The following is a 13,471-nucleotide window of genomic DNA, read 5'->3' as shown; positions in this document are numbered from 1 at the left end:
GCTCGATCCAGGGGCCTGCCCCGCCTACTCCGGCGGGCACGCGCCGCGCATGCTCCCACCACTGCCTGTCCTGAGGCGTCGCGTGCCGCCCCCCCTTAGCTCCCGGAAGGCCGAGCGGCCTCCGGCGGCACGGCCATCGCCGCCCATTTCTCATCCCACTGCAGCCCCTCAGCCCGACCCAGCCCCCTGCGGAGGCCGGGAGGACGGCGAGGCCCGCGCGCCGAGCGGCGGCGTCGCCGTGGTGATGACGTGTTCGCCGTGGTGACGTCGCGCGGCGCGGTGACGCGCGACGCGGCGCCCGGGTGGGGGAGCGCGGCGGGCGCGCCCGTTTTGAAGCGGCGCTGAGCGGCGCGGGCGTCGTCGGGGCCCGGGCCGCCGCCCCGGCCCACCGCGCGACCCCCGCCGGGCCCGGGCCGCCCGCTCGCGGCCGCCGCGCCCCCGCCTCGGCCCGCGCCCCCGGGCGGCAGAGCCCCGGGAGGCCGGGGCGGCCCGGGCCGCGCCCACCATGCCGCCGGGCAAGGTGCTGCAGCCGGTGCTGAAGATGAAGGTGGACGAGCTGTTCCTGTGCTGGCTCAGCGAGGCCAGCACGCAGCGCATGCTGCAGGACGGCCTGCACCGCATCAAGGCGCCCGGCCCCGCCGCGCTGGGCGCCGGCGACGCGGGCCCGCCCGGAGCCTGGCCGCCCGCCTGCAGGCCCGGCGCGCCCGAGCCCCCGGGGGCCGCCGCCGCCACGCCCGGGCCCGCGCCCGCGCTGCCCCTGGGAGCCGCCGCCAGCCCCCGGCCCGGGCCGCACGCCCGCGGCGCCCGCAGGTCCGCGGGCCCCAGAGCAGTAAGTCGCTCTCGCCCCTCCGCCCGCCCGCGCCGAGCCCCTGCCCGCCGCCGCCCGCCGCCGAGTGGCCCCGCGTCCCCGGCCCTGTCGTGACAGTTGCAGTCCCACGGTGCACGCGCTTGGAGAGTCCAGCTCCCCGGGCTGGCAGCCCTCGTCCCCTTCCCAGAAGTCGTTTCCACCGGCCCCAGGAGTGAGCCGAGGGTTCCTGCCCGAGTGTGTCTGGGGTCCGGTGCCCGGTTCCGGGAACTCGACACAGTGTGTTGCTTCCTCCGTTAAAGGCGCCTCCTGTCATTTAACACTGCATCAGTTTAACGGAGTGCACCGTGGGCCCCGGGCGGGACAGAGAAAGGTGTGGTGGGTGCGCCTTGCACACCCAGGACCGTCCCTTGAGCTCCTTTGGCACACGGACAGTGCTTCCACTTGGCAGTGCCCGGCCGCCCTGAGCACGTCAGGAAGGGATTGTGATGCACCCCGTAGTCCCCTTCCCAGCCCGGAGGGTCTGCCCGCGGAGTCATTTGCAGAAGAGAGCTTGTCATTGTAAGGCTCTGGTGGTGGTCTGCTGTGACCTGATCTGGGACCCTTTACAGAAAGTAGGGCTCGGGGCAGTGAGTGACAGCTGGCGGCAGCCTTGGGGAGCACCTGCTTAGCCCCCACCCACCCTGGTGTGTCCGCCAGGGGGCTCGTCTCGGCCTGTAGAACGCGAGGCCCAGGACCCTCCCTTGAGCTCGGGGCCAGTGCCCTTTCCCAGGAAGCTGCCCAGCTTTGGCACCGCGGAATCCCGCCTGGATCCCCATTCGCTGTGGACGGGACGCGGCCGTTGGTCCTCCCAGCCCCGCCTGGCACTCTGAGTCATGGGTTGCTGATGAGCTGCCAGCCGGGGATAGAGGGGTCCCTCAGGAGTGAGGGGCTAGAGGGGAGAGCCGTGGTTATTTTCAGTGACAAAGCCAGAAGCCACTTGTAGCCCCTGACCCTGAGACTGTGGGGAAGGCCCGAGGGCTGAAATATGCACAGCTCTTCAGGGAGGGCACTTGTGACCTCTGCCTTCTGCAGAGCTGCCGCGAGCAGCCTGGGAGTGCAAGTGAAGCTCCGCAGGTGTGCAAAGCTCCACAGGTGTGCAAAGCAGGGAGAGGCCGTGTCTCTGCATGCAGACGTGGTCAGGGAGTGCGTGTGGCCAGGAAGTGGGGGGGGCCTGGGAGAGCGCCAGGGGGACTGAGCAGGGGTGGGTGGTGAGGGGTGGAGTCTGGCTCAGCCCCCAGGGTGGGCAGAGGGGCCATGTGGGCTGGCCGAGGCTGGGTGGGCAGGGTGCAGGACTCTGGGCTCGGGAGCCTGCTGGGTGTGAGGCTGCTGCTGCTGGCTTCTAGGGGCTGCCCACGAGCCCCCGGAGAGGGACCTGCTGCAGTCTGGAGGGTGGCCTTGGCCTGGGAGCCCAGCAGGGGTCGAGTCATGTGACCTGTGGCTGGGGAAGGGCGTCCGTAGGATCTCTGGCTCACAGGGTGGGGTGGGGACCCCACAGCTGGCCTGCAGCCGCCCGACCAGGACAAGGAGCCTGGTTTTGAGAGGGAGCAGGATGACGGGTGTCTGAAGTGTCCTAGGGTCTGTCTTCCCGACGTCCTGGGGTCTGGAATCTGCGGGTCACTTCAGTGCAGCTTCTAGAAGGCAGGTGTCCCACTCGTGTCACCATGCGTGCCAGTGTGCGGCAGAGCCTGGTGGGTCTCACGTCTACAGGAGGCACGCTCCCCCTGCTGAGGACACTCAGGGTCACGCTCACCCCTGCTGAGGACACTCAGGGTCACGCTCACCCTCCTGAGGACACTCAGGGTCACGCTCACCCCTCCTGAGGACACTCAGGGTCACGCTCACCCTCCTGAGGACACTCAGGGTCACGCTCACCCTGCTGAGGACACTCAGGGTCACGCTCCCCCTGCTGAGGACACTCAGGGTCACGCTCACCCCTGCTGAGGACACTCAGGGTCACGCTCACCCTGCTGATGACAGTCAGGGTCACACTCACCCCTGCTGAGGACACTCAGGGTCACGCTCACCCCTCCTGAGGACACTCAGGGTCACGCTCACCCCCCTGAGGACACTCAGGGTCACGCTCACCCCCCTGAGGACACTCAGGGTCACGCTCACCCCTCCTGAGGACACTCAGGGTCACGCTCACCCCTCCTGAGGACACTCAGGGTCACGCTCACCCCTCCTGAGGACACTCAGGGTCACGCTCACCCCTCCTGAGGACACTCAGGGTCACGCTCACCACCCTGAGGACACTCAGGGTCACGCTCACCCTCCTGAGGACACTCAGGGTCACGCTCACCCCTCCTGAGGACACTCAGGGTCACGCTCACCCCTCCTGAGGACACTCAGGGTCACGCTCACCCCTGCTGAGGACACTCAGGGTCACGCTCACCCTCCTGAGGACACTCAGGGTCACGCTCACCCCTGCTGAGGACACTCAGGGTCACGCTCACCCTCCTGAGGACACTCAGGGTCACGCTCACCCTCCTGAGGACACTCAGGGTCACGCTCACCCTCCTGAGGACACTCAGGGTCACGCTCACCCCCCTGAGGACACTCAGGGTCACGCTCACCCTCCTGAGGACACTCAGGGTCACGCTCACCCTCCTGAGGACACTCAGGGTCACACTCACCCCTGCTGAGGACACTCAGGGTCACGCTCACCCTCCTGAGGACACTCAGGGTCACGCTCACCCTGCTGAGGACACTCAGGGTCACGCTCACCCCTGCTGAGGACACTCAGGGTCACGCTCACCCCTGCTGAGGACACTCAGGGTCACGCTCACCCTCCTGAGGACACTCAGGGTCACGCTCACCCCTCCTGAGGACACTCAGGGTCACGCTCACCCTGCTGAGGACACTCAGGGTCACGCTCACCCCTCCTGAGGACACTCAGGGTCACGCTCACCCTGCTGAGGACACTCAGGGTCACGCTCACCCTCCTGAGGACACTCAGGGTCACGCTCACCCCTGCTGAGGACACTCAGGGTCACGCTCACCCTCCTGAGGACACTCAGGGTCACGCTCACCCCTGCTGAGGACACTCAGGGTCACGCTCACCCTCCTGAGGACACTCAGGGTCACGCTCACCCTCCTGAGGACACTCAGGGTCACGCTCACCCTCCTGAGGACACTCAGGGTCACGCTCACCCTCCTGAGGACACTCAGGGTCACGCTCACCCTGCTGAGGACACTCAGGGTCACACTCACCCCTCCTGAGGACACTCAGGGTCACGCTCACCCTGCTGAGGACACTCAGGGTCACGCTCACCCCTGCTGAGGACACTCAGGGTCACGCTCACCCTCCTGTGGACACTCAGGGTCACGCTCACCCTCCTGAGGACACTCAGGGTCACGCTCACCCTCCTGAGGACACTCAGGGTCACGCTCACCCCTCCTGAGGACACTCAGGGTCACGCTCACCCTGCTGAGGACACTCAGGGTCACGCTCACCCTCCTGAGGACACTCAGGGTCACGCTCACCCCTGCTGAGGACACTCAGGGTCACGCTCACCCTCCTGAGGACACTCAGGGTCACGCTCACCCCTGCTGAGGACACTCAGGGTCACGCTCACCCTCCTGAGGACACTCAGGGTCACGCTCACCCTCCTGAGGACACTCAGGGTCACGCTCACCCTCCTGAGGACACTCAGGGTCACGCTCACCCTGCTGAGGAGGGGGAGAGGGTGGGGTGTGGGGGGCCCATGGGGAGGTGAGGGGTGAGGGTGGGGTCCATGGGGAGGTGAGGGGTGTGGGGGCTTCTGTTAGGAAGTGAGGGGTGTGGAGGGGTCTGCAGGGCTCGGTCGGGAGTGGGGTGTGGAAGTGTTCATGGGAGGTGAGGGGGTAGGGGGTCCGTGGGGAGGTGAGGGGGTAGAGGGGTCCCTCGGGAGGTGAGGGGGTAGAGGGTCCGTGGGGAGGTGAGGGGGTAGAGGGGTCCCTCAGGAGGTGAGGGGGTAGAGGGGTCCCTCAGGAGGTGAGGGGGTAGAGGGTCCGTGGGGAGGTGAGGGGGTAGAGGGTCCGTGGGGAGGTGAGGGGGTAGGGGGTCCGTGGGGAGGTGAGGGGGTAGAGGGTCCGTGGGGAGGTGAGGGGGTAGGGGGTCCCTCAGGAGGTGAGGGGGTAGAGGGTCCCTCAGGAGGTGAGGGGGTAGGGGGTCCCTCGGGAGGTGAGGGGGCAGAGGGTCCGTGGGGAGGTGAGGGGGTAGGGGGTCCCTCGGGAGGTGAGGGTCTGCCGGGCTCTGTTGGTTGTGGGTGTGGCTGTGGAGGCACCTGGGCTTTGGGGTCCAAGGTCAAGGCCACCTCCCCACCCACCGTGGCTCTGGGGTGGCCTGCCTGGTCCCCAGGCCTCCCTGGTGGGTGCACCTCCCGGCCTCTGGGTGGCTGGGTGGGTTGTCCCAGCCGAGGGCGCCTGGTGCTGCCAGGGAGGTGGGAGGGTCTCCGTGCGGCTGCCCGCGCCTTGGGGCAGACCTGCAGTGGGTACCAGCGCTGTGGTCACTTCCCCAGGTGGCCCCGGCCTCACGTGCCTGCAGGGGGGCCCCTCACCGCCACGTGGGTGCCGAGGGCGCTCCCCAGTGCCCACTGGAACCAGGGGTGTCCCCGGCTCTGGCGCTGGGTGCACTTCCTGAGGCTGAGCGCCGGCCTGCGTCCACCCCAGGTGTCTCGGTCAGCTCTCCTTCACCCCCACGCTGCCCAGTGGCTGTGGTCTGCTGCTGAGGGCTGGGCCCCTCTGGGTGCTGAGTCCCGCCGGGGATGAGCTCCTGGGACTCTGGGTCCTGCTTTCTCCCACCGTGAGCCTCGGAGGCGTGGTGTCTCCACACAGGTGTCCCCTGTGCAGAGGACGCTACTTCCTCCTGTGCCCCGTGCCCCTCGCTGGTCTGCCACCGCTGCCTCTGGCAGAACCTCCCTCCTCGGCCCAGCGCGCTGACAGCGACTCGCCTGTGTCCAGGCTTGCGGGGGACACTCGCGACCCTTCTCAGGGCAGTGCGTCCTCCTTGAATTGGACTCCGGGCCGTCCTCCTGCCTCCTGTGCTGGGGACCTGAGGTCAGTGGGGCTGGGGCTGCTCACGGCTGGGTCCTGCCATGGCGTCCGCGTGTGGCGCGGGTCTCCTGGGCGCGGCCCTTTCTGGCCGGAGTCAGAGCGGGGGCCACCCGGCCTCTGGAGCGTGAAGGTGCTGAGCGTGAGGCTCCTGTGGTCCTGTGGGGACGTGGGGGACAGCGGCTCCGCCTGGAGGGGCCCTCTGACAGGTGGACGCTGGGTGCCACCTGGTTGTGCTGGACCTCACGGAGGTTCTCCGTTGTGCGGTGAGGGACCCCCACTGGCTTCTGTCGTCTGGCCTCGGCATGGGTGAGCTGGCCTCGGGTGTCAGCCTGCAGTGGTCCCTCGGTCTCCACTCTGGGTGACATGGTGCAGGATGGTGTCCCGCGTGGCCCCTCCCTCGAGAACGGGCAGGTGCCTGTGTTCCGTCCCCCTCCCCTGGCAGCAGGGCCTCCCCTTGGTCTGCGGAAGCCGTCTGGGCTGTGGACGGCTCCTCAGGCCGCGTCTCAGCAGCGTGCTGGGAGGGTCAGCGTGGGCTGGACGGCTCCTCGATGGTCGTGGTCCCAGAGGGCTGCCGGGCCCCAGGCGGGTGGGGCCCCAGGAGCCGCGCCTTCCCCCTCTCCCGGGCGCTGCCTCCAGCCTGCAGAGCTTGTGCCCACAGCCCAGGCGGCCATGCCAGATGACCTGCACGAGGGCCTCTTGCCTGCCTGCCCCCCGGGCGATGGGCTAAACGTCCCTGGGCTGCTTTCGGCAAGTTATTTATTTATGGCAAATTGCGGAAATAAATCTTTTACTGTCTGGCCAGCGTTTGGCCCAGTGTGGGGGGATTCTGGGGAGTCAGCCGCCTGCGTCTGCGTTGGACAGCCACGCAGAGAGGCCAGGGCCTCAGGGGCCCCCTGGCCTGTGCGGTGGGTCGAGGGCCTCAGGGGCCCCCTGGCCTGTGCGGTGGGTCCAGGGCCTCAGGGGCCCCCTGGCCTGTGCGGTGGGTCCAGGGCCTCAGGGGCCCCCTGGCCTGTGCGGTGGGTCCAGGGCCTCAGTGGTCCCCTGGCCTGTGCGGTGGGTCCAGGGCCTCAGGGGCCCCCTGGCCTGTGCGGTGGGTCCAGGGCCTCAGGGGTCCCCTGGCCTGTGCGGTGGGTCCAGGGTTCCTTTGGCCCCTGGCCTGAGGAGTGGGTCCAGGGCTCCTGGGCCCCCTGGCCTGTGTGGTGAGTCAGGGTGCGTCAGGCCTCTCTCGGGGCTGACCTCTTTCCGCCCACCCCTGGTCCTCTGTGTGCATTTGTACCTGGGGCAGAAATTTGCAACTCAAGCCCAAGAAAGGAGGCTGACGTGGCTGAGCGCGTCTCGCGTGGTGACGTGGCTGAGCGCGTGGTGACGGGTGAGCGCGTGTCGCGTAGTGACGTGGCTGAGCGCGTGTCGCGTGGAGATGCCAAGCGGGTGGCTTCCCGCTGTCCCCTGTGCGCCCCTGCTCTAGTCAGCCTCCACCTCTGTGACGTGAGGGCAGGTCAGCTGGAGAGGAGGGCAAGTCTGTGTGGCGCTCGGGGCTCTAGAGGTCTGTCCACGGAGGGCCAGCTCCCCTCCTCAGGGCTGCAGTCAGGCAGGACATCGTGGCGGAGGGACGCAGCTCACGGGTCATCAGGAAGCAGACTGCACTCTCCAGAGCCCACGGCCCAGTGACCCCTTCCTCCTGCCACACCCCGGCCTCCAGGTGCCACCCAGCTGGGGACCCATGACTGATCAGGCCCTGGCTCTGGTCACTGAGATGGCGGGCACAACTGCCGTGGGTCTGGTCACCGAGATGGCCGGGCACAACTGCCGTGGGCTCTGGTCCCCAGGGTGTGTCACGGGGATGAGGTTCAGAGCAGCAGAGGGGCCTCCCACAGTGGAGCCCGCCCATACTGCCCTGCTCCGCACCACGCCCTGTGGCCCAGCCACCCCGGGCAGCGGCCACCCCTGGACAGGTCTCAGGGTGAGGCTGGGCACCCTGCAGAGGGTCAGGGTGGGGCTGGCTGTGGTTTCCAGCACACGGACGGCTCCTCAGGTTTGCAGGAAGCAGGTGCAGTGGGGTGGCCCGTCCCCTAGGATGGCCAGAGCCCAGTGTGGGGTGACGGGCTGAGCCATGCCACCCGCCTCCTGGGGCTGGTCAGCCCAGGCGCAGGGCTCCTCCCCGGGGTCTGGCGCACCCAGGCTCAGGGTTGAGGCTGTGGGCGCTGCGGCAGCCTGGGTCCTGCCGCAAGGACGGGCAGAGGGGTGGGAGGGTGGGGTCCCCAGGTCCCCACGAGAGCCTGGGAAGGGCGGGGGTGGGGCATGGGGACATGTGCCGCTGCAGAGGCCCCGCGCTGAGGCCGCCAGCCACAGCCCAGCCGGGAAGGCGAAGGCCACGAGGACCCTGGGCTGGGCAGGTGGAGGACCCTGGGCTGAGGAGCAGGGGACGGGCGTGGAGGACCCTGGGCTGAGGAGCAGGGGCCGGGCGTGGAGGACCCTGGGTGGGCTGAGGAGCAGGGGTCAGGCGTGGAGGACCCTGGGCTGGGCTGAGGAGCAGGGGACGGGCGTGGAGGACCCTGGGCTGAGGAGCAGGGGACGGGCGTGGAGGACCCTGGGCTGAGGAGCAGGGTTCAGGGGCGTGGAGGACCCTGGGCTGAGGAGCAGGGGTCAGGGGCGTGGAGGACCCTGGGCTGAGGAGCAGGGGACGGGCGTGGAGGACCCTGGGCTGAGGAGCAGCGGGCAGGGGCGTGGAGGACCCTGGGTGGGCTGAGGAGCAGCGGGCAGGGGCGTGGAGGACCCTGGGTGGGCTGAGGAGCAGGGGACGGGCGTGGAGGACCCTGGGTGGGCTGAGGAGCAGGGGACGGGCGTGGAGGACCCTGGGTGGGCTGAGGAGCAGGGGTCAGGCGTGGAGGACCCTGGGCTGGGCTGAGGAGCAGGGGACGGGCGTGGAGGACCCTGGGCTGAGGAGCAGGGGACGGGCGTGGAGGACCCTGGGCTGAGGAGCAGCGGGCAGGGGCGTGGAGGACCCTGGGTGGGCTGAGGAGCAGCGGGCAGGGGCGTGGAGGACCCTGGGTGGGCTGAGGAGCAGGGGACGGGCGTGGAGGACCCTGGGTGGGCTGAGGAGCAGGGGACGGGCGTGGAGGACCCTGGGTGGGCTGAGGAGCAGGGGTCAGGCGTGGAGGACCCTGGGCTGGGCTGAGGAGCAGGGGACGGGCGTGGAGGACCCTGGGCTGAGGAGCAGGGGACGGGCGTGGAGGACCCTGGGCTGAGGAGCAGGGTTCAGGGGCGTGGAGGACCCTGGGCTGAGGAGCAGGGGTCAGGGGCGTGGAGGACCCTGGGCTGAGGAGCAGGGGACGGGCGTGGAGGACCCTGGGCTGAGGAGCAGGGGTCAGGCGTGGAGGACCCTGGGCTGAGGAGCAGGGGACGGGCGTGGAGGACCCTGGGTGGGCTGAGGAGCAGGGGTCAGGGGCGTGGAGGACCCTGGGTGGGCTGAGGAGCAGGGGACGGGCGTGGAGGACCCTGGGTGGGCTGAGGAGCAGGGGACGGGCGTGGAGGACCCTGGGCTGAGGAGCAGGGGACGGGCGTGGAGGACCCTGGGCTGAGGAGCAGGGGTCAGGCGTGGAGGACCCTGGGATGAGGAGCAGGGGTCAGGCGTGGAGGACCCTGGGCTGAGGAGCAGGGGTCAGGGGCGTGGAGGACCCTGGGTGGGCTGAGGAGCAGCGGGCAGGGGCGTGCTTGGGCAGGAGATGTCCCCCTGCCCCTCTGCAGACCGGGGACGCAGCGTGGCCGGGAGACCTTGGCCCTGTGCTAACGAGAGGAGTCCCCCAGGTCGGAAGGACAGGGACCGTGACAGGACGGAAAGCGAAGTCTGTCGACAGAGGGGAGGGCAGAGCCCAGGGCACCCCTGCCTGGAGTCAGGCCACCGCCTTCCACCCGCTGTCCCGGGGGCCAGGGGGCTGTGTCTCTGGTCAGGTGCCCGCCAGGGCTCTTGGGGACCTGAGGCCCTGGGCCCCTGGCTGGCTGTCGGGCGACGGTTGCACTCGGTTCCTCCACTGGGCGCGACCCAGCCCTTGTTGCTTGCTTGCTTTTTAGTGTTCTGGGTTTTCAGTTTTGCTGCACACCACGTGTTTATTGTGTTTTTTACGCGGTGCTGAGCATGGAACCCAGCGCCCCGCGCAGGCCAGGCGAGCGCGCCATTGAGCCGGTCCCCAGCCCCCTGTTGCTCTTTGACACAGACGGCGGTCCTCCTGGTGGTCCTCCTGCCTCGGCCTCGCGGCCTGGGACCTCAGGGGTGTGCCCGGCTTCCCCCTCCTGAGGGGCGCCTTCTCCTGGGGCAGCCGGGGCTGGGTGGCCTGCCGGGGCTGGGTGGCCTGCCGGGGCTGGGTGGCCTGTCGGGGCTGGGTGGCCTGCCGGGGCTGGGTGGCCTGCCGGGGCTGGGTGGCGCGGCTCCCTAGATGGGGCACGGGCTCCCTCGCAGGCCCCGGTCAGTGCCTGGGCTCCCTCTCAGGGCCCCCCCTCGGTCAGTGCCTGGCCCCTGCAGGTGCCCTGTCCTGCTCTCTGTCCGCCTGTCTGTCTGTGAGCCTGGCCTGGACTGGTTCTGAGGGTTGGTCAGCAGCCTGAGGGCCAGGCCCTGCTGAGGGCAGCCAGCGTGGGCACTTGCATCTTCCTCCTGCTGGGGACAAGCGGGAGGCCCCTGTGCTGCCCTCGATGTGCCCTGAGCCAGCTGCCCACGGCCCTGCTCTCCCCCATGTGGGCTGGGCCCTGGGCTCCTGGCAGTGTGTGAACTGGACCTCAGAGAGACGCTGGGCCCTGACCCCTCTCAGGCTGAGAAGGACGTGTTGCCTTCCGCTGCAGTGGGCTGGCCAGGGAGGGTGCGGCCAGGCAGGTGGACCCCTGTGTCCAGCGTGGGGCAGGGGCCTGCGGGGAAGGAGCCAGCCGTCTGGCCCCAGGTGCAGGCCGCAGGGTCTGGTCGTGGTGCGGACGGGCGCCACAGTTCCGTGAGGGACGGGCCTCTGGGTCCCCGTGCTGTGGCCAGGCCAGGCCCCCCTGAGGGAGACTTGTTTGTGCTCAGGGGACGAGCCACGTGACGCAGGGTCACCGCCTGAAGCTCCCGCTGCTGGGCGGCCCCTCCTACAGGAGGGAGAGGGGCACCGAGGGGAGGAGCCACGTGACGCAGGGTCACCGCCTGAAGCTCCCGCTGCTGGGCGGCCCCTCCCACAGGAGGGAGAGGGGCACCGAGGGGAGGAGCAGACGCCCTGCTCAGTGCAGGCAGCTGGGCCCTGCTGCTGCGTCCTGCTGCTGCGTCCTGCGTCCTGCCCGCTCCCTCAGCTCGGCCGGGCCTGGGAGGGGCGCCTGCCGCCTGCCGCTGCCTCCCCCGCCTGCCTTCGCCATGCGCCCTTCTCAGCCTGTGGAGTGCGCGCGGCCCAGGGCCGGTCCCCAGAGCGCCCGGCCGGGGACGCATGGAGCTTGCTGAGCCTGGCGGCCCCCCAGAGTTGACCACCCGCCCCGGCTCTGCCCCGTCCCGAGAGCGCGGTGCCCGGCCTGGCCCCCGGAGGCCCATGCGAGCCGACGGCATGCGGCTCAGGGACCTGTCCCTTCGCCAAGACCCGGACCTGCGGCAGGAGCTGGCCTCGCTGGCCCGGGGCTGTGACTTTGTGCTGCCCTCCCGCTTCAAGAAGAGGTTGAAGGCCTTCCAGCAGGTGGGTGGGCGCTGAGGGCCGGCCCCAGGAAGGGTCTGGGGGTCCTGTGTCCTCGCCAAGCGAGGGTGAGGAAGGGGCTCCCAAGAGGTGGGGCGGGGGCCTGCGGTCCTGCCTCACTGGAGGGGTCTGCGGGGCTCCCAGCAGGTGGGGCGGGGGCCTGAGGGTCCCAGCAGTGGGCACATCGTGACTTGAGGGGCTCCCAGCAGGTGGGGTGGGGGCCTGAGGCTCCCAGCAGTGGGCACATCGTGACTTGAGGGGCTCCCAGCAGGTGGGGCGGGGGCCAGCTGTCCTGTGCCCGGGAGAGGCCTGAGGGCTCCAACAGCTGTGTCCAGGGACTTGAGGGGCTCCCAGCGGGTGGGTCAGGCCCCCTGCCGTCCTGTCCCCTGGAGTTGGGGAACCTGGAGGACCCCGGGCCAGGTGGTCGCAGGCCGCCGGCCAAGCCCCTAGAGGAGACCCTGGGCCCCGGGACCTTTGAGTGCCGCCGACTGCAGGAGGGTGGATGTGAATAGGAGGCGGCCGTGTGATAAACACTGCAGACACCCGCCTGGTCACCCTCCCGAGTGCCGTGCCTCAGTCCTGGCCAAGCTGGGCTTAACAGCTCCTGGAGACCTCCGTCACAGCCACGGTCACAGGCCCGGTCACCCGGCTGGGTGTGCAGTCGAGCGCTGGTCAGTGGGCAGTGCACTTGAACTTGAACCTTGCTTCCCACGAGCGCTCAGAGAAGCGCTGTCTGTGCCTGTGTCACCCACGGCCCTAGGGCGTCACGTGACTCGCGTGAGTCCTCCGTGCCCACCAGTGCTGCTGCCCTGTGGGTCTGGCTGCACGTGGATCTCCTGTGGGCAGCTGGGCAGGCTGCTGGGGGGCAGAGACAGGCTGCTGGGGGGCGGGGGCCGGGGCTGCGGGGCTGGGCTCCTCCGCGGCCTCATGTGGCTGGGGCACTGGGCACGGGCAGCTGGTGTTGTGGGAGGCGGCCCTGGCTGAAGTGTCCAGGGGAGCCTCACTGTGGGGCAGACCCGCCTGCCGTCCACCCTGCCTTGCCTGCAGCTCCCCGCCGGCCTCTGGCTCCTGTGCACCCAGGAGCTCTCCTCGCACACTCGATTCTCCCTGCCTGCACACTCAGGGGTTCTCCCGCATCCCGCACACTCAGGAGTTCTCCTCGCACACTCGATTCTCCCTGCCTGCACACTCAGGGGTTCTCCCGCATCCCGCACACTCAGGAGTTCTCCTTGCACACTCGGGCATTCTCTCTTCTCCTTGCACGCTTGGCTCTCCTTGCACGCTCAGGAGTTCTCCTTGCACACTCAGTTCTTCACCTGCGCACTCGGCAGTTCTCCGTCGGCCTGGGGGCTCCTCTCGGGGCGGGGGTCCTGAGTTATTTTGGAGGCCAGTCTCCTTCCCGCCCTGCTGATGGGGGGGCTGACCAGGTGGGGCCTGGGGAAGTGTCCAGGGCAGGAGGCCCGCGTTGGGCAGGTCAGCGGCCGCCCTGCCCGCCATACCTGGAGTGTGGTGGCTTCTGGTTGTGTCCTTGGTTCAGGCTCCGTGACTGCGTGGGGATGTTTACCGCAGGGTCCCCAACTCCAGGCGGAGCCTGTGGGGACAGTGGGGACCGTGGGGGATGGCAGTTTAGAGGTCACGTTTGGAAGCTGGACGGCTCTGGCAGGCGGCTGCCTGGGCGTGGGCCTGAGACCCGGGCTGGGAATGGGTGCTCTCTACTGCGGTGGCGGGTGACGGCAAGGTGCCGGGGAGGTGTCTGGCCTCCGTCGCTGCCAGCACCTGAGGTCGGGGTTCTGTCAGGGCCCAGGCCTGTCTGCCTGGACGTGGCCCGTGGGCAGGGGCTCAGCAGGCCCAGACGCTCCAGCCGTGGCCCTGTGCCGTCTCGGGGGTCCAGAGCTGCCGCCCTGGGTGGCTGCGTGGT

The 13,471-nt window shown here is 69.6% G+C and overlaps 1 protein-coding gene across 2 annotated transcripts in view; it reads left to right on the top strand.

Moving 5' to 3' along the window:
• Nucleotides 1-490: 490 nt before the first annotated feature.
• LOC114082137 (serine/threonine-protein phosphatase 2A regulatory subunit B'' subunit beta) overlaps nucleotides 491-13,471 on the top strand; it is a 38,885-nt gene continuing 25,904 nt past the window's right edge. Inside the window, exon 1 of one of the 2 annotated variants that reach the window (XM_071606176.1) lies at nucleotides 491-829. In XM_071606176.1, coding sequence (XP_071462277.1) covers nucleotides 506-829 — 324 coding nt within the window. In that variant the 5' untranslated portion in view covers nucleotides 491-505. Of the gene's footprint in view, nucleotides 830-11,301; nucleotides 11,557-13,471 lie in introns of those variants that run through there. The other variant, XM_071606177.1, reaches the window with a different exon arrangement.

This window comes from Marmota flaviventris, chromosome X (genome assembly GCF_047511675.1).
Source record: "Marmota flaviventris isolate mMarFla1 chromosome X, mMarFla1.hap1, whole genome shotgun sequence".
In the NCBI taxonomy this organism is placed as follows: Eukaryota; Metazoa; Chordata; class Mammalia; order Rodentia; family Sciuridae; genus Marmota; species Marmota flaviventris.
Note: the sequence above shows the minus strand (reverse complement) of the source record. Positions and strands in the feature narration are given on the sequence as shown.